The sequence below is a fragment of the Taudactylus pleione genome, unplaced genomic scaffold, assembly GCF_031769625.1.
Source record: "Taudactylus pleione unplaced genomic scaffold, aTauple2 ptg000053l, whole genome shotgun sequence".
NCBI lineage: Eukaryota > Metazoa > Chordata > Amphibia > Anura > Myobatrachidae > Taudactylus > Taudactylus pleione.
In genome coordinates, this window is record NW_028284455.1 from 37,506,954 (window position 1) to 37,531,047 (window position 24,094).

Here is a 24,094-nt window from a genome sequence, read left to right on the forward strand (position 1 = left end):
GGGGGTCTTTGCCAAAAAAAACCGGACACCCGAACCATATACTAAGGTTAGCGCTGTGTGTGTGTGACCACATACAGCGCTAAAAAGCTCCCGACTGATCAGTGAGTCAGGGGCCGGCAGCCAGAGCGGACGCTGATTGGCTCTGGCTCCTGATTCACTGACCAGCCCATGTGGGAACTGTCAGAAGCCGGAGCCAATCAGTGGCGGCTCTACAGTTAACCATAGTAAATGGTTCGGATGTCCTTTTTTTGTTTTGTCAAGACCCCCCTGGATGCTACGGAGACCAGCGCAATGGAGGAGGTAAGTATAGGATCTTTCTTGCAAGTCCATACCTCACAGATTTCTACTTGGAGAAGTGGACAGATCACCTGGCAACAGGTAAGTACAATATGTGTGAGTGGGTAGGTGTGTGCAATAAATGTTTACTTTCACAGTGTGTGTGTAAATAACTATTTATTTTACAGTGGGGGTACGGGTGCTGCCCATCTGCTGGCACTTGTACTTCCACAAGTGCCAAAGGGTAGGCATGCTGGCACCTGTAGTCCCACTGTAAAATACAGTAGTTTACTACTATTTAACCCTTTATTACCCCCGTACCCACAGCCCAGGGGTGCAGGGAAGAGCCCCAGGTTTCAGACCAAGCCTGGAGTTTCAGGGGGTGCACCTTTTTGGGGGGTACCCACCTCCCTTGAGATCCCCGGTTTGGCCTGACTGGCTTGAGTTTGTAATGCTTTGGCCCCGGAGCCCCGGAGAAAGGGTCTCCGGGCTGTGGCATTCCCCCCCGGTCGGGTTGGTCCGGTGCTGGTTTTAAATAAAGGGGGACACCCAAACATTTTTTCTGCCCTATGTTTAAAACCAGGACTGGCCCTGCAACCAGGTGCTGGTTCCTAAATTAAGGTGGAACCCTACTCGTTTTGTTCCCTGTAATTTTAGGAACCGAAACTGGCTGACAAGTCCGGGGCCTGTTATGCTTTTGGGGGGGCCCCTATGTCATTTCTTTTTCTAACATTTAACAATTTTTTTACAGGTGCAATACACAAGCAGCCTTCACATATTTCACTGATATGTGCAGGCTGCTTGCTTGGGTGAGTTTTGCAGAGAGAAAACTCTGCAATCTTGAGTAAGTAATCTTATCTAAACTCTCATCTACACTCTCATCTAAACTCGCAATTTTGGGTAAAAAAATCATTCTGCTTCCCCTTTTGAAAACTCAATTTCAGCTAAACTCACTTCTTAGTAAATTTGCGAGATTTAAAAGGGAAAACTCACCCGAGTTTTGGTGAAGCAAAGTGAGTTGAAACACAACCAAACACAACCAAACTCGATTCTTAGTAAATTTACCCCCAGTTCTCAAGGATGCAATTTGCCAAGTGCATATCAGCTTCAAAGGCTGCAACTTGCCAAGTGCATACCAGCTTCCAAGGCTGCAACTAGCCAAGTGAATACCAGTTCTTAAGGCTGCAACTAGCCAAGTGCATACCAGCTCTCAAGGCTGCAACTTGCCAAGTGCATACCAGTTCTCAAGGCTGCAACTTGCCAAGTGCATACCAACTCTCAAGACTGCAACTAAGCCAAGTGCATACCAGCTCTCAAGGCTGCAACTTGCCAAGTGCATTCCAGCTCTCAAGGCTGCAACTTGCCAAGTTCATTCCTGTTCTCAAGGTTGCAACCGGTCAAGCATATATAAGCTTTAAGGCCACATTCCTGTCAGGAGCCATCTATCCACACAACTCCTTATCAATTGACTCTTCAAGAATCTTTTATCAATCGACTCTTAATTAGTTGACTTGCCTAGCTACACAAACTATCAACTCACTATACTATATTGAGCTTAATTTTCCTGGTAAAGGTTTCACTGTGAATCCTCCCAGAGGTTCATAACATATTCTTAACTCAGCAACTGTGGTTTGAGTAATCTTGCCTATCAAAACCACATGTGAAAGAACTGCAGTTAAATACATTGTAAAATGTATTTTCTTTATGTGCACAAAAATTGGTATGGTGGTTTCAGAACTGATGTGTTGAAATAATGAGAATTTATATGCAGTTTTGTCTTCAATAAATCTAACATCTTACAATCTGCACATAAAACTGCAAAAAATTTAATTTTTCAAAACTGCACTTATTATTACATTTCCCCCTTCGTATTAGTCTTAGCACAATTTATTATTTTATTTTAGACTTGGCACCAGATATCATCAAAGTTTATTTATAAATATTTAAAAGCTTATTTATAGATGCTGAATCATGCTTGTTTAGCATTTATTCCTATTGCCGTGTTAAAACTATTGGTCCTTTACTACTTAGTAAATGTACCCCCTATACTTCATTACTGACTATGCAGATTAAACCCCTGGAACCCATACTTGCCCCCTCTTCATATTCTTCAGGCCTTAGGAAAGAGCCTATTCTTGCCTAGGGCCTGACAATTATGAAGTGGGGTAAGTATAATAAGCTAATTAGGTACAGTGACAGTATATGACTGATATCCATCACCATGTCAGGTAAAATCCCATCCCATGTAGTCACCGGATCTGGGGTCCCCAAATAGAGCACTGGGAAGGAGGAATGGATGTCACATAAGCCTCTCTAACAGACTACAGTAATATTGGAAATCCCTATGGAAAGAAAAGAAAGTCTTCAGTGATTTGCTTTCAGGAACCTGTACTGTAGCTATAACATGGAGATATAAAGTCAAATAGCAAGCACAGATCCCAGTATTTCTGGTTTACATGCAGGTATGGGCGTAGCTACCATAATTGCAAGAGGTGCAGCTGCTATGGGGCCCAGAGCTGAGGGGGGACCATTTTCCTTGTCAAAGTTACATTGATAGAGGTTTCCATAGTCAGTCCTCAAGGCATGCGAATTGTCCAGGTTTTAAGACACATGGTTGAGCACAGATGGTTAAATCAAAAGACTGAGGTACTACTTAAGTCACCGGTGCCCAAACATGGTTTTCCTTAAAACCTGGACTGTTAGGGTTCCTTGAGGACTGAGTTTGGGAACCTCTGTGTTATATACATTTTTCACCATGGGGTGGTACATAGGGGCTTTTACAAACTTTTGCTATGGGGCCTTCAAATACCTAATTACGCCCTTGCATGCAGGTATGATCTGGGGAAGAAATAAGGAAAATGTGCTACATCCCTCAGCAGTATTTGCAGATGTTGTTCATTTATAGCATAACATTTTTCATGTTCTAGGTTGTCCTTTAGTATTGTTATTATCCTGTTAAAATGTAATGAAAAGACTGGCACTAAACGATATGTGCCTTTGAGCGACATTGGTTAAGCTGAATTATAATAATGCTAACCATCTTTTGCTTTGTTTTGCTATTCTTTTGTGACTGAAAGTTGTGCTTAATAAAAAAAAAGAATTGAATAGGTTTAAAGTAAAACCATAACAGCAGAACTAATGCAATTTTAGTCTTCCATCTTATTATTGTAATAATGACCTCCTATGTCATTCTTTCTGTTAATCTTATTCAGGTTGTTATCATGTTACCAAGGCCTTGGCATTCAGTACATTTTAATTACTTTTTGCACTATGTTACAGTGACTAAAATGTATAAAAAAGGATAACCAATAGATGTCAACCTTGATCTATTTCTTCTTTAAAAAACACAAATACCGAGCGCTGTCAAAGAGCTGCTGGTATATAGGGGATGTAAGCCCCTAGAAATAAGTAGTACAAAAAAGGGAGAAATACCAGCGCTAATATAGGTAATTTAAAATATCAATGGACAGAATATCCTAATAAAAAACTATTTATTACACAATGATCCTAAAAAAACATCATATATATGTACATGAACACATATGCATGATTGATGTGGCCACAAAATATTAAAAAATAAAATAAAAATGAAAAAGTGTTAGAACCAGTAGATTAGTCCTCAATGGATACTCCTTCCAGATTATAGCAAAATCAAATGCTGGCTATGAAAGGATGAAATTTTATATCCCTTAGGCGATGTAATTACCGGTTAAGTTCACAAGTTGTCACAGTTCTTGGCAGCATGCAGCGGCCATAATGATAATTTTGCAGGGCTGTGATGGTCCACCGGAAAATGTTGATAGTGCCAAAGTAAACAGGGATGAAGATTCCAAAGCATACGTGGTACCAGCAAAGAGAAGGGGTATCCCAGGGTCTGTAAACTCAACGCGTTTCACTGGCTCAAAATACACCCAGCTTCCTCAGGATCATATCCAAAAGTGACCCAGAGTGGCATATTTATATGGTTCTTCATTAAAAAAATCAGTGGCACATGTGTGGATCAATTAATCACTATAACATCATTAACACTAATCAAATTAATTAAAATCAACTGTCCAATGTTTGATAAATACAAACAATACAAATCCTACATGTCACAGATCACAATATTAAAGAAATATCAGTTTAACACTGATTTACCTCCAATACTCCGCGTATCGGCAGACATCCTGACAAACCACGTGACCCGGAAGTGCGTCAGAACACGGAAGTATACAAGTAAAAATAATAATAATAACATGGCTTAATATACAAACTCTTTAATCAGATCTTTTGATGAAGATGAGGAATCCCGAATAATATAAATTATTCAGTTATTAAAAAATACTCATCCGATTCGGATAAAGCAATTACATTGTCGCTTCTATCTATTGCGTTACTAGGCAAAATACTCCATATCCCATCACCCTCGTAAGTCCTATCATGTGACCGGAAATCATTGGATAAAACAGCCACACTCTCGGAGAACACATTATACGTGGGACTACATGTCCCACAAGCCCCGGTGATAATTAACTCCATGTGACCTGAAGTTTATAATTACATATAACTTATCATATGACCGGCACTTCTAAATAAATCGGGCACATATATTCAGCATAATTAATCCACATGGGACTACATATCCCAAAGTGCCAAAATAGAGGAAATTTTCATAGATGATCATAAGACTATATGTAATCACATGATCAAAGTTAACATTGACACAAAAATAAAGCGGATTTTCAGGGATCTTGTTGTTCTGCCGATATACCGTGTTTCCCCGATAATAAGACACTGTCTTATTTTTTTTTTTGGTTCCAAAAAACACCATAGGGCTTATTTTCGGGGTAGGTCTTATTTTAACTAACATTGACAGCAGTGCCCCTTATGCAGGCCCCCCTGTAGCAGTGCCCCTTATGCAGGCCCCCCCTGTAGCAGTGCCCCTTATGCAGGTCCCCCCTGTAGCAGTGCCCCTTATGCAGGCCCGCCCCTGTAGCAGTGCCCCTTATGCAGCCTTCCTTGTGTAGCAGTGCCCCTTATGCAGGCCCCCCCCTTGTAGCAGTGTCCTTTATGCAGGCCTCCTTATTGCAGTGCAAGTACGGTACTTACCTGAGTCGCCGCCGTCCGGGATGTCCCTCTCACTTGCGCGCTGACTGGATCTAATATGATCCAGCAGACGCGGCCGCACAGGATCCTCAGCGTGCGGGTGACGTCATGACGTCACCCGCTCACTGCATGACTGGGAACGCTGGTCTCTGCAGCGTTCCCAGCTCAAAAAGAGAATAAGGTAGGTCTTATTTTCGGGGTAGGGCTTATTTTAGACTGGGCTACAAAAGTAAGGGTAGGGCTTATTTTCAGGGTAGGTCTTATTATCGGGGAAACACGGTAGTATAACTTACATGGGCAAAACAACATGTAAATAATATATTTAGAATCACAATTTATAAATGAAGTGATTTTATATATCTCATCACTATTAGGCAAAGACTATTTTTTGTATGTCTAGGGAAATGAGTACACATTGTACAACGTGTTCTGCCACATCTGAAGAAACCGGAAGGTTTAGTAATAAGCCACTCTAATCTCTTCGAGTTCTCATTTTTATGTATCCTAAGGTAATTATATTGATATGTTTTATAAAATTACATTGGAAGATCTTAAAACCCTTTATATTTCTAAAAAAGGTAGCTCTAGATTTGTTTCTAATTTATCTAGAGAGGAAAAAAGAGCATTAAAAAAGTTAACTTCAGATACTACCATTATTATCAAGGAAGCCGACAAAGGCGGCGGCCTTGTAAATTTGGATCGCTCCTATTATGAAACCGAGGCTCTTAGACAATTGCAAGATAATACCTTTTATTCTGTTCTATCTATCTGAAATATAATTCGCTTTTTCCTGATGGCCTCAATGAGGCAATTGAATTAAATGTGGTAACATAATATCTGGATCTCTAGATTGTATTTTATTAATTTATATATTGATTCACTATGTGTTTTTTTATATATATATTCATTATTTATTTATTTATTATTAATTTATTAAATATTCTGAGATCTTTTGGTGTTTTGACACATTTTTGTGTCAATGTTAACTTTGATCATGTGATTACATATAGTCTTATGATCATCTATGAAAATTTCCTCTATTTTGGCACTTTGGGATATGTAGTCCCATGTGGATTAATTATGCTGAACATATGTGCCCGATTTATTTAGAAGTGCCGGTCATATGATAAGTTATATGTAATTATGAACTTCAGGTCACATGGAGTTAATTATCACTGGGGCTTGTGGGACATGTAGTCCCACGTATAATGTGTTCTCCGAGAGTGTGGCTGTTTTATCCAATGATTTCCGGTCACATGATAGGACTTACGAGGGTGATGGGATATGGAGTATTTTGCCTAGTAACGCAATAGATAGACAATGTAATTGCTTTATCCGAATCTAATGAGTATTTTTTAATAACTTAATAATTTATATTATTCGGGATTCCTCATCTTCATCAAAAGATCTGATTAAAGAGTTTGTATATTAAGCCATGTTATTATTATTATTTTTACTTGTATACTTCCGTGTTCTGACGCAATTCCGGGTCACATGGTTTGTCATGTGATGCGGATGTCTGCCGATTCGTGGAGTATTGGAGGTAAATCAGTGTTAAACTGATATTTCTTTAATATTGTGATCTGTGACATGTAGGATTTGTATTGTTTGTATTTATCAAACATTGGACAGTTGATTTTAATTAATTTGATTAGTGTTAATGATGTTATAGTGATTAATTGATCCACACATGTGCCACTGATTTTTTTAATGAAGAACCATATAAATATGCCACTCTGTATCACTTTTGGATATGCTCCTGAGGAAGCTGGGTGTATTTTGAGCCAGTGAAACGTGTTGAGTTTACAGACCCTTGGATACCCCTTCTCTTTGCTGGTACCACGTATGCTTTGGAATCTTCATCCCTGTTTACTTTGGCACTATCAACATTTTCTGGTGGACCATCACAGCCCTGCAAAATTATCATTATGGCCGCTGCATGCTACCAAGAACTGTGACAACTTGTGAACTTAACCGGTAATTACATCGCCTAAGGGATATAAAATTTCATCCTTTCATAGCCAGCATTTGATTTTGCTATAATCTGGAGGGAGTATCCATTAAGAACTAATCTTCTGGTTCTAACACTTTTTCATTTTTATTTTATTTTTTAATATTTTGTGGCCACATAAATCATGCATATGTTTTCATGTACATATATATGATGTTTTTTAAGGATTATTGTGTAATAAATAGTTTTTTATTAGGATATCAACTGTCCATTGATATTTTTAATTACCTATATTAGCGCTGGTATTTCTTCCTTTTTTGATCTATTTCTTATTTTGCTGCTGTATCTCTTGATAAAATGTATGTTCGGAATGACTTCATACAGTAGATATAAACTTTTTATGTATTTTTGTGAAAACTTCCTCGTATTATACTCATACTTGCAGATTTTCTGGTTGCCCCCTCCGGGAAATGACAGCCAGGTTGGCACAGCAGGGGGTGTGGTGGTGGCAATGGTGGGCGGTGCAGAGGCATGGCAGAGCGATCGCGTCATCACAGCCCCACCCTCCACTATACAATGCCAAGATTACCGACATTGTAAAGCAAGGGGCAGGACTACGATGATGCGATTCAGCACGAATCACGTCATCAACTTCCCCAGACTGCCCACTTTCACTCAGTATGTAAGTGGGTGTGGGGGAATTTTGGGGGCTGGGTGCACGGGTGGCGGTTGGTCTAAGAGATGCCCTCTCTTGCTGGCGGCCGGCAGCACCACCCATTTTTCGGGAGCCCCTAGCTGTTCCGGGAGAGTAGGCAAGTATGATTATACTATGTTCACTGGGACAAAGGGCCTGATTCAGAGGTAGATACTAATCCTGTTGCGGCTGCATCTTTGTACACAGCGGTACTGAGAATTTATGCTATTGCCGGCGGCACTGCAATTTATACAGAGACACCATCCATCTGCAATCTGTCTCTAATCCGCCAGTGAAACTGCATACAAAGTTGCAGTCACTGGCTGCGACACACCCACAAATCGCTTGTGACATGCCCTCATTTCACCAGCTCCCCCGTTACCTCCCATATATGCACACTGACTGCCAATCATTCTGCATCCAAATTCTCACTATGGCCGTCATCAGTAAGTGGCCAACTGTGCAAACATCGGCATAATTTCCACCTCTGAATCAGGCCCAAAGTGTATGTCTAATGCCCCTGTGTTGCAGGTGAGTGATGCCCTGTGCTGATGCATGAATGGTGTGAACATGAGTAGTAGCAGGACTAAAGTATTTAAATACTCGCTTTGGTACTTTGGAAATGGCTCCCTTTGGATCACGTAGTTTACCGTCGAGACACTTCACCATTTCCCTTCAACTGTAATCAGTATAAGAAATGTTTATTCAGCCAACTGTGAGCATCAGTTCTGAGATGGACCTTCGGAACCCTGCGATAGCAAGAGGAGCTGGAGAAGCTATTCATAGAGTTAAAAATCTTAATATAGTTGACAGTGCACGGTGTTGTTAGCCTGGACTGTTGTGGAGTCAGGTGACATGAGCCTGTGTATTCACTCTTACCGACCTCCTGTAGGTGCATATAATCCAATTCTGTCCACGTGAGAGTCACAAGGTGTGCTGTGTTAGAGCTGTGGAGGACAAAAAGTTCCATGGTTGTCCACCAAATGGTTCAGCATCGATGGCGCCATCGTTATTTTCGTCGATGGCAGATACCCATTGGTTTAAAACATTGATAGATGTAACTAGCGAGGACAAGTGGCACCAGGGAAGCCAATCAGAAAAGGTGGGTGGGGCTAATGTATGCTAGGGAGAGCTGTGATTACTTGGCTGGACTCCAGTAGTGTGAAATATTGGCACATCAACATCGAACCTCCACCATCGATGGCAATGAAACTTCGGCTCTCCACAAATTGATGTCAAAACCATTGTCCATCAGTGTCAAACTAATGATGTTTGCTAACCATCGATAATTGATGGTCATCCCTAATAAGTCTCAGTGCTGCACAGGTGGCGATTCATGCTGTGCTGGTGGGTCTTTTTTATTGGGAATTCTTTGTTTTTTTTCCCATTTAGGCTATAACAGAACAAGATTTTTTAATTAATTTTTTATTTTAAAAAGCAATAAACAAGAGTTTTATGGAATACTTTATGCATCTGAAGTTTATTTTAAAATTATGTGTGTGGGGTTCACTTTTACTCTTTTATTGTAATTGGTAGTTGTTTTCAGGAGTTTCATTATTGCTCCCAAAGTCCATGAGGGAAGGAAGAATCCAGTGCTTTTCAGGTAGCCTCTGTTCCAGGTCAACTGGTTTTAGTACACCTGACAGAGGGCCTGATTCAGCAAGGATCACTATTGTGCTTATGCACGCAATCGGCCGAGTGTTGCATTCTGTGCATGCATATGCATAGCAGTAGGCGTGCACGAACTCTCCAACGTGATCGGGACTGTGAAACGCAGGTGTGCCAGTGCGTTTCAACACCATTGCATTAGCCACTGCGATGTCATATGCAGCTTGGGCTTCCACTATGTGTGATGAGGTTAGCAATTTCTGAGTAAGGTCAGAGCTTGTACAAGTGTGCCTCAGGCTGTGCTTATACTCGATTTTAGAAAACATCTTCTTTGGGAGTTTTTTTTGAGGCGGGCGCAAGAAATGTTTTTGACAGGGGGAGCAAAATGTATAGTTACGCCACTGCTGCATATGTTGACATTCCATAGCTTTTCCTTCTTTAACTGCATCTCCATGGCAAACTTCCGTGTGGTGTTGTTTTCCGTGCCCATTATTTTAATGGAGCTCATACTAGCCCCTGCACTGTACATTTTCCCTTGTATGAATAAAGGACTTTCTGTACTTACTCACATCCTTTCATTCTGTGCTGCAGCCTTTTATATTGGTACCATTTATCTTCACACGCTGGTGCCTGGGTCCATAACCTATTGGCAGATTCTATGATGGTAATAGTAGGTGTCAGCAGTGTATGAGGTTAGTCTACATGGCAGATAGCTTTACCAGGGATTGATTTATTAACCAGTAGAAAACAGGTGCAGAATAACACAGAGTTGATGCAGTATGCACCAAGTATAAAATGCATGATATCCAGTTGCAACCAAGATCTTATATGGGTAATGCTTGTGCCTGTAGTATGCATATGTGCACATACAGTCAGTGGGATATAAGAGATACACACCAGTGGCGGCACAGTGGTACATTATGTAGACAAAAGTGATTGGACACTGAAAGCAAATTAGATTTTATTGACGTCAGTACTTTGTAGGTCCACTACGTGCAGTGAATACTGCAGTCACCCTTCTTGGCAAACTGTCCACAAGTTCCTGGACAGCAGCAGGGGGTATGTTTTGCCATTCCGCCTTAAGTACAGTGACCAACTGTAACACTGAAGAAGATCGAGTCGGCCTAGAATGCAGCTGGCCAGTCAATCCGGGTTACCGAATTTTCTATGTACCAGTCCAGTGTCGCCTTGGGACACTGGACTGGTACATAGAACAGGTGGCATTGTTGCCCTTATAAAAATGTTTGTTGTTTAAATAGAACTGCCACAATGTAGAGAGCACAGTGTTATTGAGAACATCTCTATACTTTATCTCATTTTATACCATCACAAACACGTGTCTGCTGCAGGAGCATACCATTTCACTTGCGCGGGGGTGTCCTACCACCTTTGTCTACATAGTGTAATTGGGGTCTCTGTTTAGTTTCCGATATTGGTAATACTCAGGGGCTCATCCTTTACACTGGGACGCCAAAAGGGGAAGAACATGTGGAGAACCGTGTATGCACAGGACCACACTTGCAGGTTGTGCCTCCGGTGGCTCTGGGTCCTAGTGACCAGAGGATAGAGAGAGACCGTGCACAAAGTGCTCTCTCCAACACTCACAGAATTAGCTAAACTAGTTAAACCATTGTACTTACCTGGCCTGATTAATAGTCTTTTTTTTTTTTGTGAAATCCACAATCTACAGTTGCATTAACCAGTCACTTTTTGAGTCCCATTTACAACTACCCAGGACAGCCCATGGACTTCTCCCTGTGCTGCTTGTTACTAATTCAGTGTCAGCACTCCTGTTTTTATCCTCTCCCCCTTATAGGGCTACAGTAGATGGTGTGATTGCCAGGAACCAAACTGGTTGAAACTAATTTGCTCAAGTTGTCTGAAACAGGATTTCATTTTCAGAATATATACAATTTTATGCTTTAATATAACTGGCATATCAGTGCTATTGTTCAGTGTTTTACACAGTTGTGATTGCCCTACGTTTAATATTCTACTTGACTTTTTAGTAGATATAGATATGCCAAGCTACATCCTTGCCGCTGGCGTGGCAAATCACGCCACACATTGTGCGAGACGCGCACGGATACGCGCACTGTGATCGCACTCGTGCCTCCATAGGAATGCATGGTGTGATCGCAGTGTGTGCCATAGCGAGCTGTAGCGTATGCAGATGCGGGGAATCACATGGGGTTATACTTGCACACGTTTGTGGCGCGATCAGCCACAATATAACACGGCGCATCAGTATAAGCGTTTCAGTTCTGGCTCGGATCTTCCCGCCAAAATCGATCTCCGAAGGAGGCAGAACGACACAAAACATCATCTAATATGGACAAAACATCATCTTATATGGACAAAACATCATCTTTTAAGGACATCTGTGCCGATATGTCTGTGAAAGATGACATTTTACCTTGTGCAGAAATCCGAACTTGGCGGGAAGATCCGAACCAAGTAGAATTTATCAAGTGCATTTTATAAAATGATAGGTAGAAGCTGATTGGTTACTAAGGGCAACTTATCTTTTTACGGCTTGATACATCAACACCTTAATTACAGTACTGGAAAATCAATTTAGCAGCAAACTGGAGTAAGGAGAACTGGGGTCAAGAGATTGCAGCATGTGATTGGTCCAGCTCACACAACACCTGTTATCAGCCTGGGTTGGGTGACTGGTTAAGGGAAGGGGGTATACTGTATGTATAACATTGGATTTCACTTTGTTATTATTCAGTCTTTTGTACTTTCTATCTATTTATTTTTCTTGGGGGGACAAAAATATACCATCTCAGCAGCATGTGCCGCTAACGAACAGTCATACTTACCTACCCTCCCAGAAGTGTCGAGAGGCTCATAAATAAAGAATATTTTTCATCCAAGTGCTATAAATTCCAGGTATATTCCTAATACCTATTGGAATGAACAAATGACGTAGACACAGAAATATTAATGCTAATATATGTAAACTAAAGCATGCATGGTGAGTAAAATGGACTTTATATTGCTCATATCTACAGTTCCCCTACTTTCCCATCCATTACATCTATGATGTCTCACAGAGATATAAATGGGAAGCCATAGCGCTACTTTGAAGCTGTTCAGTGAATACATATTCTGGAAGACTGCACAGTATGTTCAGGATTGTAGCGTACGCCAGGAAGGAAAGTATGATCAGTTTAATCGTGGCCTACTTTTCTGTGACAGCCTCCATTACTTACACAGAAATACCAGTTTGTCTGCTGAATTAATGCACAGGCTTTGAGATATTCCTTTGAGAAGTGCACATATCAGCTTTTACTTATAGCTATTTATATTTGGCTACATTTTACTTGAGCGTATTGTTTTTTAGATCTTTTTTTCAATAGCAGCATATATGTAGAAAATAACAATAAGTTAGTTATAGAGCTGCAGTGATGCAAAATGTGTTGAATTTGTTTCAGGCACTTTTTGTGCCATTTTTCAAACTCCTCCTCCAGCTCACTACTGATGTAAGTTCCCTGATAGTACCTCTATTATTATACCCTGCTGCCAGCATGATGGGCACTATGGGGAGAACATGAGAACACACAGTGGTATGGCGTCAGTCTGTTCTAATAAAAGCAGCCACTAGACATTTGTAAGATGTCTGTGATCACCAGACAATATCAACTTGTACTGCAGAAATACTAATGTGCACGATCCACTACATCCTGGCACTTACACACTTGGGGGCACTCTCTTTTAAAAAGATAAAACCTACATATTTGTAATATTTCAAATAAATTGTAATAATAATCCTATTTTGTCTGTTTATAGAAGTTGGAATTGTTGTGTAAAGTCCACCATTTAAGACCTCAATAGTAAGATTGGGTACAGGTTGTTCTAACTCCATGTATAAGAATGTGAGGGCCTTTGTTATATAATACAGAAGCATATATAGTAACTACACAAACACACCCTGAGAGGGCTCATGGACCAACAGATACCAAAAAAGTGCACATATGCTTATATGAACATTCATATTCACATAGCATAGGAAACAATGGTCCCTATGTTTGCAGCAAACGTATCTCTTCCTTGTACATTCCATGAGGACTATACTAGGGTGCAAGGAACATAACTAGAACTTTGTGGGCCACATAGCAACATTGGAAGGGACCCCCACCCCTATATTTCTGTATAGATATATCTTTCTCTGCAGAGGCTGATCATTTTATGCCCCACAGTAGTGTCCTAATTAATTGAATGCCCCATAGTAGTTCCCTAGTTCATTTTAAGCCCCAAAGTAGTGCCCTAGATTACATTACACCTATAGTGCCCCCAGTACATGACATTATGACACATTTTAATAGTCTCAGTTTGCATTATGCCATACAGTAGTGTCACCAGTTCACATGTCATATTGTAGTGTCCCTAGTTCACATGTCATATTGTAGTATCCCCAGTTAACATGTCATATTGTAGTGTCCCCAGTTCACATGTCATATTGTAGTGTCCCCAGTTCACATGTCATGTCATATTGTAGTGTCCCCAGTTCACATGTCATATTGTAGTGTCCCCAGTTCACATGTCATGTCATATTGTAGTGTCCCCAGTTCACATGTCATGTCATATTGTAGTGTCCCCAGTTCACATGTCATATTGTAGTGTCCCCAGTTCACATGTCATGTCATATTGTAGTGTCCCCAGTTCACATGTCATATTGTAGTGTCCCCAGTTCACATGTCATGTCATATTGTAGTGTCCCCAGTTCACATGTCATATTGTAGTGTCCCTAGTTCACATGTCATATTGTAGTGTCCCCAGTTCACATGTCATGTCATATTGTAGTGTCCCCAGTTCACATGTCATATTGTAGTGTCCCCAGTTCACATGTCATGTCATATTGTAGTGTCCCCAGTTCACATGTCATATTGTAGTGTCCCCAGTTCACGTCATGTCATATTGTAGTGTCCCCAGTTCACATGTCATGTCATATTGTAGTGTCCCCAGTTCACATGTCATATTGTAGTGTCCCCAGTTCACATGTCATATCATATTGTAGTGTCCCCAGTTCACATGTCATATTGTAGTGTCCCCAGTTCACATGTCATATTGTAGTGTCCCCAGTTCACGTCATGTCATATTGTAGTGTCCCCAGTTCACATGTCATATTGTAGTGTCCCCAGTTCACGTCATGTCATATTGTAGTGTCCCCAGTTCACATGTCATGTCATATTGTAGTGTCCCCAGTTCACATGTCATATTGTAGTGTCCCCAGTTCACATGTCATGTCATATTGTAGTGTCCCCAGTTCACATGTCATATTGTAGTGTCCCCAGTTCACATGTCATGTCATATTGTAGTGTCCCCAGTTCACATGTCATGTCATATTGTAGTGTCCCCAGTTCACATGTCATATTGTAGTGTCCCCAGTTCACATGTCATGTCATATTGTAGTGTCCCCAGTTCACATGTCATATTGTAGTGTCCCCAGTTCACATGTCATGTCATATTGTAGTGTCCCCAGTTCACATGTCATATTGTAGTGTCCCCAGTTCACATGTCATATTGTAGTGTCCCCAGTTCACGTCATGTCATATTGTAGTGTCCCCAGTTCACATGTCATATTGTAGTGTCCCCAGTTCACGTCATGTCATATTGTAGTGTCCCCAGTTCACATGTCATGTCATATTGTAGTGTCCCCAGTTCACATGTCATATTGTAGTGTCCCCAGTTCACATGTCATATCATATTGTAGTGTCCCCAGTTCACATGTCATATTGTAGTGTCCCCAGTTCACGTCATGTCATATTGTAGTGTCCCCAGTTCACATGTCATATTGTAGTGTCCCCAGTTCACATGTCATGTCATATTGTAGTGTCCCCAGTTCACGTCATGTCATATTGTAGTGTCCCCAGTTCACATGTCATGTCATATTGTAGTGTCCCCAGTTCACATGTCATATTGTAGTGTCCCTAGTTCACATTTTGTTATATTGTAATGCTCCTACTTCATATGCCGTACAGTGTCCCCAGTTCACATTAGGCCACACAGTGCCACATTGTAGTACAACAGTCATATTAATTCAATATAAATGGCTCCTAAAAAATGATGTCCCAACACGTTAATATGTTAAACAGCAATTTTCTTTCAATTTGATGCAGTTTGCTGTGGTTTCTATCAATTTAAAACTGCAATTTCACTAATGATGTTTTAAAAATGCAATTTATTTCAGTGACATATTTGTATCACCTCTGCAATTCACTCGGACAAGTTCTTGCTAGCCTAAATATTACTTGATAGCTACTACCAAGATGGCAGATGTTTATACTCCTAACACCTGCTTGGTTGTGGGCTGCCTTTGTGCCTAGGCGTCTCTTGGCACTGATTAGCTGTCAGAATTGTAATTTCTGTGTGCATATTAAATCAACATTTGCTTCTTAGGTCACAGCTTAATTACTAGCTTTGAAAGTGACTTTAAAGCAAAGCAGATATTCAGACTTCTTTGTAAAAATAACTGTCATTTGTTTAAACCCTTATATTAAGCATCTCTCATGTGATTTAAGTCAAGCATATGATGACATTCAGTATGCTAAAACTCAAATCTAATTTCATCTTTATTCCATGCAATATCCCATGTCATTTCTCTTTTCTGTTTTTTAAGGAGACGCCTTTTAATGCAACAATAGGGCAGTTATGTAGCACCAACCATCTTATAATATAGACATAGGCAACCATTGGTGCTAGTGCCACAAGGTGGCACCCCCAGATACTTTAAGTGGCACCCCCGGAGTCTGTCCCATTCCTACTAAGCATGATGTGATGCGTCTCCTCTCCTGCTCCACCTCATACTTGCCTACTTTTGAAAACTAGTTTCAGGGAGATTTTAGATGGCACTAGAATGCGCTGCGCGCGGCTTGGAGGCGTGGCCAGCTCCACCCAAGGGGCGTGTCTAGCTCCACCTATGGACGTATATACTGCCACTCGGCTGTGTCCTGTACCAAATGAAATTATTTATGGCCAATGTTATAGGCAAAATCAGTGCTGGTGGCTGCCAGGCATAAGATATGCAGACAAACAAAAGTAGAGAATAGACCCCCTTCCTCGCTTTCACAAGAATATATCCCCTCCCCACTTTCACAAGAACAGATCCCCTCCCCACTTTCACAAGAATATATCCCCTCCCCACTTTCACAAGAATAGATCCCACACACATTCACACGAAAAGATCCACTCCCCACTTTCACAAGAATAGATTCCACGCACACATTCACACGAAAAGATCCCCTCCTATCCCGCTGCATTGCAATCAATACATTTAGCAGGAGTTTCTAGAGTGAGCTCTGAACAACACTCAGTGTCATGCAGCTCCGGCGTCGGCTCCTCTGTTAGTCCTCTATAATCACTCTCCCAGCAGTCTGCAACTGGCCGGTCCCAGGAGGCATCTCCGGGCATTAGCACTGCACTTCTGACTCCCTGGCCTGCAGCCGTGACCCATGGTCGCCGTCCCCACCGCCGATGCCGCGGTGGCCAGCTTTTACATTACATGACTTCACGTGCATGTCCCGCCCCCGGCATTTCCAGTTTCAGAAACCGGGAGCGTAGGAAAGCCTGCTCCACCTCCTTCCCTCACAGAGAGAGACCCTCTCCAAACCAATGGCCTACATACCCAGTCACTGACATTTTTAGTACTCATCTGTTCCTTTTGTAAATAAGTTTTTTTGCTTACAATGTTGACTGTCACTCAGGGACCCATTCATCATGTTAATTTATGAGGCAGGGGGGACGGGCAGTCCCTGATAATTAAGTATCCAACTCGCTGTGAGTAGCAGCGGTGGATACATATTCACCATAGCAATTCAACATTGACAGCTGACAGTGAAAGTTAGCAAGTTAATTTTCACCTACTTTTGTAGAAATGAAATGATGATGAATGGACCCCCCATAGAGAAAAACATTGCCAGCCACTGTAATAGTAGAACATCACTCAAATCATTTGGGTACAATTATACCGATTTAACTTTTGAAGATTTCTTACAACAAGCTGGATTGTCCATCAATTTATTTGCTGGTAGGGCGATTTCATTTTGGTGCTTAGCCCAGTTGAATGTTTTGGTTTTCTAATCTCAGTCTTATAGGAGTCTATTTACTAAGCCTTGTGGAGAGATAAAGTAGACGGAGGTACCAACCAATTAGCTCCTAACTGTCACTTTACAGGCTGTGTTTGAAAAATGACAGTTAGGAGCTGATTCATTGGTACTTCATCTCCGTCCACTTTATCTCTCTCCAAGGCTTAGTACATAGACCCAATAGTACTTACAGCTCTATTTTGGCTAGAGATGTGCGTGGACCCCCGGGTTTTGGTTTTGGCAAAACCACCCCTAGGTGTTTTGATTCGGATTCGGTTTTGGATTTCTATAAAATTGATAAAAACAGCTAAAATCATGTAATGTGGACCTTTTTGCATGCAATCCAAAACAGAGATTCGGATTTTAAATCGAGCTCTGGACTTTCAGCGGACCCAAGCCGTGAGTCATTTCTACTCAGAAGCCCAAAAGTGATTCGAGCTGGGACTCAATTCAACTCTGAACCCCCAAGTTCAGTTGTGTTCATTTTTCAGGAAAACTGAGCCGCACATCTCTAATTTTGTCACTATCAGTATGGACAGTACATAGATGCCTCTGTGGTTTAATTTTTCATCATATGCTCTTATATTTACAATAAAATAAAATATATCTTTATTTTACATAAAATGGTACCTGCTGGGGCTCATATCGATCTGTACAGAATTACTGCATCTTAAAAGGTTCCTAGAATTATATAATTGAATTAACAAAACAAAACAAAACTATCTTCTCAATACAGAATGCATAAGTCATAATAACCATAGCCATCAATAGTATTGTATAATGCATGGAGGTGTAGTGTAGTTAGGGAATTTTAGACTGTAAGTTCCAATGGAGCAGGCACTGGTGTGAATAAAAATACTCTCAGTGCAATGTAAATAAACAATAATAATAATCTGTGTTTTTATGCAAAGTGCATGGATTTGAGCATTAAAGGGCAGATGCAGAACTTAAGGTATACACATGTTTGCATAGCGGATCTTGCTTGAATTACCACTATGCATGCTCACAAAATGTAGCTTTGCAGTTGTAAGTAGTTTGGGCTCATCGGCACCTGGGTGGGAAGAGGCATCCTCACTTAGTCAAATCCAATGACAGTGTGCAAACCTGCAGGGCCACCGAGAGCTGAAAGGGACCCAGGTATGTGTGGCAATGCCCCCTCAGGTGAACAAATACTATGTGCTGCTATAGCTGACCTGGGTCCCTCCAACAAGCCCGGGTCAGGGTAATCAGTACCCCCACCCTACCCCCTTCTGGCATGTAAGTGAAATTAGTTGGAGACACTAGGAGTTTGGGATAACTGTGCTTTGGGGTATCTTCAATGCCTTGGAAACATTTGTGTACCCTTTTCGTGAGTGGAACTTCTCAATGACCTTGTTCTGAATCTGATCAGAGTGTTTTCATTATTTGGTAGCCTTTGGTTGAAAGTGCACTAACTACCTGGGGGTAGACAGGTGAATTTATGCTGTAATCATGTCACACACCTCACCTGCACACAGGTGCACTCCAGCAAACTATTTATGGGACTTCAAATGAAATCTAGTATGGATATACAGCAGCAATGTGGTGAATACTAATGCAATCACTTATTTTCAGTTTTTGTACCTAGTTTTGACAAATGGTTGGATTTCAATTTTTTTTAGCATATTAATGAGCACTTTGTGTTGATTAGTGGAAATAAATCTCAATTAAATCCATCATAGTTCCATGTTGTAACACAAAATGTTAATATGCCCGATGGGTTTTAAGAAAAGAATGGTAGTAGGCGGGACTTTGGGGCAACGTATTTACTATTTCCACCAATGTGCATTTCCAGTCGGACCTGTAATAAAATAATCCTAGGCACATGATTAGGCAGATTTGTATATACAAACATTGTTTCATTTTTTTCACTTCTTTAAATATCCCTTCTTTTATGTACAGGTTTATGCATTATTTTTTCTTATTTCCTATTTGAACATTGTTTTCAATCATTATAGAGAAAGGAAATGAAGAGAACTCTAGGCACCATCACTGGATGTGTAGGATATCACTAATAGTGTAGGTCCCATAATAGTGATACATACGTGACATGAGTGTGCAGCCATGTAACTGCAGCAAGTCACTGCAAAGCATAACATATATATATATATATATATATATATGTCTATATATTATATATTAGAAGGAGCTGAGGCTCCCAGACCTTTATACCATGAGATCTTGACCTGAAAGATGTATGGGAGTAATGTATAATGGGAATCATAAAATGCCTCCTTATGGGTCGGGTATGATCCTAATGTCAACATCTATCACGTTGATATGGTTATAATATCGACGTTGACCACATCGGCATTCATCATGTAAACAGTTAGAATGTCAGCATATCACCCCTGGTGGCATAGCACTAATTTACCTGCTCCCGACAGCTGCAGCAGCTCCATTGGCTATATCCAGGTCCGTCTATCATGTGACTGTGACTTCCAGGTTAGACCTCCGATCCTCTGGCAGTCAGGTGAATATATCTCCCCTACCTCTAACCCACCCTCCAGTGCCTAACCCTAACCTTCCACCACCCTGCAGCCTACCCCTAAACTCCCTCTGCTGCCTAACCCTAACTAACCCTTCTGCTTGCAGCCTAGCCCTAATGTTGACATTCTGACAATGTCAACATTTCACCTGTGTTGACAGTAAAAGAATGTCAACACATAGCCTTTGACATTTTAATAATGTCGACATAACTGTCTCCATTGTTGTGACGATATTAAGATTGTCATTGTTTATTTTTTGACTACATGCTTTCCTTAAAGTTATGAAGCTGTTTCCTGCATCGTGCTACTATAACTGCTCATTCTTCTCCTTAAAGATAAAACATATTATTGTAGCCCGTGTCTCTGTGATTTACATTGATCCCCTTTAGAGGTAACAAAATCCTTATGCAGCGATAAGGATTCTTAATATTCAGAGCCACACCGCACATAATGAATATGCCCCTAGTGAGATGTTCCCCACTCTTCTCTTCTGTAGTAGGCTGTACTTCCCTGCAATCTCCAGGAACAAATCCTACTCCTTCCTGAAATAAAAGATGGCGATTAATGATATTCTTCAGTTACCACTGTTGGGGCCCCGATGCTCTGTAACAATGGGTGAAGCTGATTGTGGGAGTTGAAGCATAAATACTTAATAAAATCATCAGAAATCATATATAACATCTAAATGCTCCATTGAATTACATTAATTTCCCTTACATGATGAAGTATCTCTGTATCCTTGTATCCCCTCCTGTCATGTTACATGTCTTTCTTTCTAGTTCATAGCTTACATTATGTTTATGTCAGTACAATCTGCTTTCCTGTATCTGTATGGAATGAAATATCTGCACGACATACATGCCTAGTTCTTTCTACATAGGTTTAGTGAGCTGCATTTACTTTTACTGTCACTCATCAAATGGATCATCACCGCCAACTGTTCTTGGCTGGCAATGTAACTGTTGGTACTTTGTGGAAAGGAACATTTTTTGCCTAAGGAATGCTTGGGGCAGGAGATGATTCTTAAGGGGTTTACCAGCTCATTTCTGATAAATGTGGATGGATCTTCCACTTATGCCAGTTTGCTTCACAGCAAAGGAATTAATAAACAGCTTCATAACGTCTCACTTGTAAGTACATAGGCACTTCTTCCAGCAGTGGTTGCATTCCTTGTGTTACAAATTACAATATGTCTACTGTATATATATTAACATTCACAAGACAAAAATAAAACTATAAATTTTGCATCTGTTTTCAGAATTGTTTGCCAAATTTGGGTAATCCAGTCCAATTTATTTGTGGTTTTTCAATTACTAGCTATACCAGTATGTTTTATTTACAGCAGCAAATGTCTATTTGTGCTTATGATTTCTAGGTCAGCTTTACAAAGTATGGGAGCGGAAACATATGAAGAGGTTTATAAGTACCTCAAGATGACACGACAGAATAATACCAGTGAAAAAGAAGTGAAGAAGCATCTGGAGTCCCTGGTGTCTATGGCAAGTGAGTGCTTTCTAGTGGACCAGATTCTGTACTTTGAAGAGGAACTCTTAGCTGCATCAGCAAGGCAAGGTACAGCCTGATGTCAATTGTCCCTGGAGAAATTATGAGACAACCAGACATGTGCTACCAATATTCATCTCAACAGGCCGAAGATCATGTCTCTGGCAGATTACAGCTGCACATCTCCTGTTGCCAGATATTCTTCAAGTACCAACAGAATTCACTGGGAAATGTCTTTTAAATTCTATAAAATGTTGAGGTGTTTCACGGGATTCAACAGTATTGCACAATATTAAATGTAAATGTTGTAGGCTATAAAGCAAAAGGGGATTGACTTGCAATGTACAAAATACAGTATAATCTGTCAGGATTAAAGTAAAATGTACCATGTGTTTTATTATCTTTTATTTAGTATTTATACCACCTGTAAATCTAGTCCAGTCCTTGCAAATGCAGGGCCCGGTGCCTTATCCATAGTCCATTGTATAATGTCCTGCTGTACCCTTGGGCACCTCGCAGAAGCCAGCCTTGCTGTAAACACATCTGGCTAGAAGTCCAGAGACCTCACATATCAGCTGGCAGCAGTGAATGATGTTTCTCAGAGTCTAAAAGCATGAAAGGCTTTGAATGAACAGAGGCAACGAGAATCGAAACATGTTCAGTTCAGGCTACTAATCAGGGGCCTGTTTTACATAAATGTATCATTTTTCTCAGTTTTCATTTAAGAAAGGAACATTGGAGAAGTATCAGAACAAAACTGTATGGATCTCATTTCAAAATAGCACAAGTTGTGTTATGTTTACCCTCTAGTTTTTGCTGTAATTCCCGCTGTGCTGTGAATTTCTGTGTAATCCATATGTCATCTATCACTATAATGCATCATTGTAAAATAACAAAATAAAGGAATCTGTGGACATGGACTGTTGGCAAATGGCATAATAATCTCCTAACTTTTTGAGCCATAACGTCCTGCCACACTCTGCTTCCAAACTATCCCTTTCATGGGTCTATTATGTGTATATGGATGGATTAATGGCAACATTGGTACCCAGAAACTGACTAAAGAGTATTTTATTATATTATGACTGTGGGGGGTATTTATCAAAGCTGGGAGAGAGATAAAATTGTGAGAGATAAAGTACTAATCAATCAGCTTCCAATTTGCATTTTGCAGGCCGTGTTTATAAAATGATAGTTACTGTAGGAGCTAATTGGTTGGTAATTTATATTTTACAATTTTATCTCTCTCCCAGCTTTGATAAATATCTCCCTGTGTGTTGTCTTAGATAAGTCTAATTACCTTTATATAATGTCTGGTGAGGTGAATGTCTGTTTCTACAGATAAAATGAAATTGGTTGGTACAGTTTTTTTCTACAGTAAGTGGCCCCTTATATCTGTTGAGATGTAGGAGGAAATTTTGGTACCAATGTGTTTAAAATGTCATTGTATTTTCATATGCATACAATATCATTTAAACATTTTCCTTTACGTTGTATAACTCCCATTAAATGTGAATAGCTGTATATAATAGTGTTACATTTGTCAAGATTTTCCTGATGTCTTCAAAACCAAGTTCTGCAACACATTGAAACATAGATAATTTATCACCATTACATATAACAATTTATATAGCTAACATACTCATGTGTTCACAGGTTCCATTGCATGATAAGTGTTTATGTAGATTTGTTACATATATTTATATATATTTTTTTCTGCTAAAATAAACTATTTGCAGATTGCACACAACCCTAAATACGTCCAGCTTCCTTGGCCTGTCCTTAGGTTCCTCGAGCTGGCATTCAAATTATTTCTACATATTATGGTGGCTGACAGCAGTATCTTGGAAGAAACCATTTTCCTCTACAATTTCCTTTGTCTGTAATCAAGTACTACATGGTATATTTACTAAATAGAATAGGAATTACAAGCATCGTACCTTATGTGAAGGGCTTCTTGGTTTCTCTTAACAAGCCGTCACCCCCCCTTCCCTTATCACTCCTACTCTTTCCACCTCCTCATCCCACTTTCCCCTATTTTATGTTAAAATATCTGCGCTGTTAGTACATATCTTTGTTTTCAGGTTACATTTTCTGTCTGTTTCCCGACTGTTGACTTATTACCCTATAACCTGTAGTTGTGATAATATCAGTGCATTCAATGAACAAAATAAAAATAGACTTTAATTTCTTATAACTGTTGGTGATTTTTTTTTTTCATATCATATTACATTTTCAATTAAACATTGTTGGCTGTTGATTTCCTCTTTGTGCCTGTGCTCTCCATATTGCCTATTGACAGTGCCTATGTAACTACACACGTCACACGACATACATTAGTTCATTGCTTACTAATTATTTTAGTCTGGGCCTC

The 24,094-nt window shown here is 40.2% G+C and overlaps 1 protein-coding gene across 1 annotated transcript in view; it reads left to right on the top strand.

Moving 5' to 3' along the window:
• Positions 1-23,866, top strand: part of NEK11 (NIMA related kinase 11) — a 426,840-nt gene extending 402,974 nt beyond the window's left edge. Inside the window, exon 16 of the mRNA XM_088463785.1 lies at positions 21,593-23,866. Coding sequence (XP_088319911.1) covers positions 21,593-21,800 — 208 coding nt within the window. The 3' untranslated portion in view covers positions 21,801-23,866. The remainder of the gene's footprint in view (positions 1-21,592) is intronic.
• The last annotated feature ends 228 nt before the right edge of the window (positions 23,867-24,094 follow it).